At 37.6% G+C, this 4,562-nt stretch overlaps 1 gene segment (V, D, J or C); it reads right to left on the minus strand.

Moving 5' to 3' along the window:
- Positions 1–1,548: 1,548 nt before the first annotated feature.
- On the minus strand, positions 1,549–2,152 carry LOC502809 (Ig kappa chain V-IV region S107B-like). The segment is given in 2 exon segments: positions 1,549–1,899; positions 2,069–2,152. Coding segments are annotated over 2 exon segments (354 nt in total).
- Between the last annotated feature and the right edge of the window lie 2,410 nt (positions 2,153–4,562).

A 4,562-nucleotide genomic window follows, 5' to 3' on the forward strand; every position in this document is an offset into this window, starting at 1 on the left:
AATCACCATCTAATAATACCTGTAATTAAGAAGTAGCTTGTTAGCTGGGGTATCAACCCAAAATTCCCATGGAGCACACATGAGAAGGAATATGAATATCCTGAAAGTCTTTTTTTTCTATCTTTATTAAATTGGGTATTTCTCATTTGCATTTCAAATGTTATTCCCTTTCCCAGTTTCCAGGTCAACATTCCCCCACCCCTATTCCTACCCTTCTTTGTGGGTGTTCCCCTGCCCATCCTACCCCCATTACTGCCCTCCCCCCAAGAATCCTGTTTACTGGGGGTCCAGCCTTGGCAGGACCAAGAGCTTCTACTGCTGCCCTTACTAGGCTATTCATTGCTACCTATGCAGTTGGAGCCTAGGTTCAGTCCATGTATCATGTCTTTGGCTAGTGGCTTAGTCCCTGGAAGCTCTGGTTTGTTGGCATCGTTGCTAATATGGGGTCTCAAGCCCCTTCAACTCTTTCAGTTCTTTCTCTGATTCCTTCAACAGGGGTCCCGTTCTAAGTTCAGTAGTTTGCTGCTGGAATTCACCTACATATTTGCCATATTCTAAATAACTTTTTTAAAAAGGATCTTTAATCTCGAACTCTCTGAGCTGTCACTACTTATCACACAGCAGAGGATTCTACAGTCTGCCAGTCCAGAATGTTTCTGTTTCTTTGTTTAAAGTTCCTGTGCTTGAAACATCACATGACTCAACATGGTGCTTGACACCTCTTACTTAGAAAATAAACCTTTCTCTCAACTCTTAGGATTACTAATACATTCTTCCTAATCGTATTGGTTTTCCATCTGTTGCTGTAAAATTATACATAAAAAATGCTGTCATGTACCCTGCACTAGATCCAGCACTGCAGTGACCCTAGATATCTGATAGATATTTTAATCTCAATCAGAAAAGCCTCTTACCCACTTTGCTCTATCCCACATCACACTGCCAAAGGCTTCTCTTTGAGCTTGGCAGGAGTCTCTCTACCCAACTAGTTCCAATGGCACTTTGCCGCCGTGCCAGAAATATATATCCCAATTCCCTGGTGGCCTAGTGTCTTCAGCTGCCACATGCTATCTTAAACTTATATAATCATATGGAAGAACATACAACACAATAACCTTTGATCCAATTGATAAAATATAATTGCCCACATAACCATACAAAGCCTGTACACATCCATCCATTAAGAACATTCATAACAACCTGTACAGGTGCAGCATGGAATCTTAACGTCAGACTCCATGGCCTCTCTGTGGCTGCTCCTGCCTTCACATCCCTATCTGCTCCTCTTTCCTCAAACTTTTCTCAAACCCATCCTTCTTACTCATGCAATGACAGGCCTCCTTCTATCTTGTACATGCCTTTATCTGTGTGACATCATCCTAAAGGAGTAGAGTCCAATATTATGGAGACAGTTATTCAAAGATGCAAATGATATTGTGAGGCAGTACACCCTGAGTAGACTAGTGAGAAAAAAAAAGAAAAAAAAAAACAAAAAACAAAAAACAAAAACCAAAACCAAATACTGGCCACATTTTATTTCTAGGAGGAAGTTGCTAGGCCCTGAGGAATTAGAGGGTTTCTGTTCAAGTCTGTATCACTGTGTGGGCTGGCTACTACTCCACTGATGGCAGAAATAAGTGGCAGCATCTTCAGCCTCCATTGTACTGATTGTGAGATAATAAGAGGTCCCAGACCCACTGCCACTGAAGCGATCTGGGACTCCAGAAGCCAGGTTGGATGTCCTATGTACCCAGAGTTTGGGAGAAGCGCCTGACTTCTGCTGGTACCAGTACATATAACTTAAACTTGAGCTGGCACTGCAGGTGATGGTGATCTTCTCTCCTAGAGATGCAGCCATAATTGTTGGAGACTGGGTGAGTATAATTTCTCCACTGGACACTATGAAAAAGTGATATATAGAGAGAGGGGTTAGTAGACATAGAGATACATGAATAATTTTATAGCACCCAATATTCAGAATAAAGAAAAAAAGTATATTTTAGACTGAAGTTTCCCAGGGAAAAGAATGTTGATTGGATTCTGAGTTCAAACTCCCTGCCCTCATTACCTGTGATACTGATCAGCAGGAAGTTGAATACCTGCACCCGAAAATCCATTGTGTATTTGAATTTTGGTCTCTGGCTAATTACTGCTCTTCTCGTAAAGACGTCTCTTTAAAACAACTGTGAGATATTTGTGGTTTCTGAAAATGAAATATGCAAATACCAAGATATAGTATAGGCAGTTCTTGGCTTATAAACATGTGGTATGTTAACTAAAGCAAACCAGGTTAAACCAGGACAATATCTACTTATTCGTAGTACAATGATAAAGAAGAAAATTTCTCTTTTCCCTTTCTTCCATTTTAGGAGGAAAAGCCCTGTTCTATACTATTCCCCATGTTTTTCTAAAGGCAGGTTTTATTTGATCCACTAAACAAGGGGTGTTCATTTGAGTAATATGAAGTAAATTTCTCTCATAATAAAGATATATCGAGAATGATTCTCTGTAATTATCTCAGAAAGCATTATCTGCTCCCTGTTTTCCTGAGTGCTACAGTTTAGAGACCTCACCTACACATTGCAATCTGTTCAGATGATCATTTACACAAAGCTAATGGAAAAATATCCTCCAAATGTAATATGGAGTCCAGGTGTGCTCAGCGACATTTCTGCAATTGTCATGTACTAAGGCCATTCTTAGAATGATAGAAAAAGAACTCTTCCAGTGAAATCAATGGAAATACTAGGACTGATATATTTAAGAGAACATGACCTGGAGATTCATGAAGATGCACTCATTTAAAACTACTCTGAACAATCTCCATTCTCAGTAGGCATTGTGCTCTGTAACTGATTAGTTCATATCATAATTTTATCAGAGAGTATCTCTGAGCACTTTTCAAGTAAATTACCTTTTAGTCATTAAAGGTTGGCAGCACCTGAGTCTGCAAATTCATGTATAATTTTCTTTCAAAAGTTTTACTTACAGCAAAGACAGAGAGAATGGGAGAGGACTTGGGGGGTACTGGGAGGAGAAAAATGACTGATATACAGTTTTAAAGTGAATAAATAGATGTATGTTTTTTGAAGATTTTTTTTATTTATTCCATGTATATGAGTACACTGTCACTGTCTTCATGAACACCAGAAGAGGGCATCAGATCCACATTACAGATGGTTGTGAGACACCATGTGGTTGGTGGGACTTGAGCTTAGTCAGTTCTCTTAACCACTGAGCCATCTCTCCAGCTCCAGATTTATTTTAAAAATACTTTTTCATTACCTTAGATAAAGTTTCATTTATCTTCCTATAACTTTGCAGTTAGCATAGCCATGATGAAGAATGGTATGTCTCTAGATCCCATTTAGATTTACTTCTCATTTCCCTTCATGAAAAATGTCTACCATTTTATGAACAATTATGAGAAACAACTTAAAGACTTTGTCAGTAGGTAGACATATTGAGACACACTAAGCTAAGAATTGTTGAGCTCAAGGCAATTATTAAATATGTTTTTCCGAGCACATAATTCTAACTAAATGGCTACTATTCCTTCCAAATAATGAATGATCTCATCATTCATTTTATTTAGTATCTAGTTGCTAGTTTTTTTCTTGTACATCACAATGAAAACTCTTCCATTATTTTTGTGAATATAGGTTTTATATTTCACTAGTTAAGGATACTAAATTATTCTCGGTGCTATGCAATACAAATAAATTAGCATATTGGTCAATAAACATTATTGTGGATAAAGAAAAGAATTCCTCTATTACCATTACACAAAACCTGAAATTAGTGTTGGTTGCTGAGGAAAGTTTATAAAACAAAATAATATTTTTGTATCAATTTTATTGAGAGAGAAGGATATATAATCTTTTGTAGTTTAATTTATTTTATTCTGTGTTTATGAGTAATTTGCCTGCCTTAATGTATGTGCATAACATGCATGTTTGATAACCAAGCAAGTCAAAAGAGGGCTTCAGATACCTCAGTATAGGAATAATGGGCCATCATGTAAATATCATCAACTGGGTCCAAGTCTTCTCCAAAAGTAAGAAATGCTCTAAAATGCTAAGAAATCTCCTGATGACCCAGAAATATTCTTTCTTAAATTTTTAATAACTCAATTTCCATGAAGAATTCTTAATGTCATGACTACAATGACTATTATCTGAAGTAAGCAGAGATTGGAGCTCTACTTGTGTGCCAAATGGATCAATAGCCCAGGAACTACTTTTTTTTCCTTTTTTAAAATTTTGGTTAATTACAAGACAGCCCAACTAGTAGAACACATCCCATGGGCCAGCAACAGCTATTGGGATAGCGCCCACTCCAGTTGAGGTTCCGTCTTACATGTATCAGAATGGCTAAGATTGAAACTCCAGAGACAGCACATGCTGACAAGGATTTGGAGCAAGAGAAACATTCCTTTATTTGTGGAGTGAGTTCAAACATGTACAACAATTTTGGAAATCAATGTGACATTTTCTCAGAAAACTAGGAAAAGTTCTCTTTCCAGACCCAGCTATACTACATGTTGGCATATACCCAAAAGA

Source organism: Rattus norvegicus, chromosome 4 (assembly GCF_036323735.1).
Source record: "Rattus norvegicus strain BN/NHsdMcwi chromosome 4, GRCr8, whole genome shotgun sequence".
NCBI classification, from domain to species: domain Eukaryota; kingdom Metazoa; phylum Chordata; class Mammalia; order Rodentia; family Muridae; genus Rattus; species Rattus norvegicus.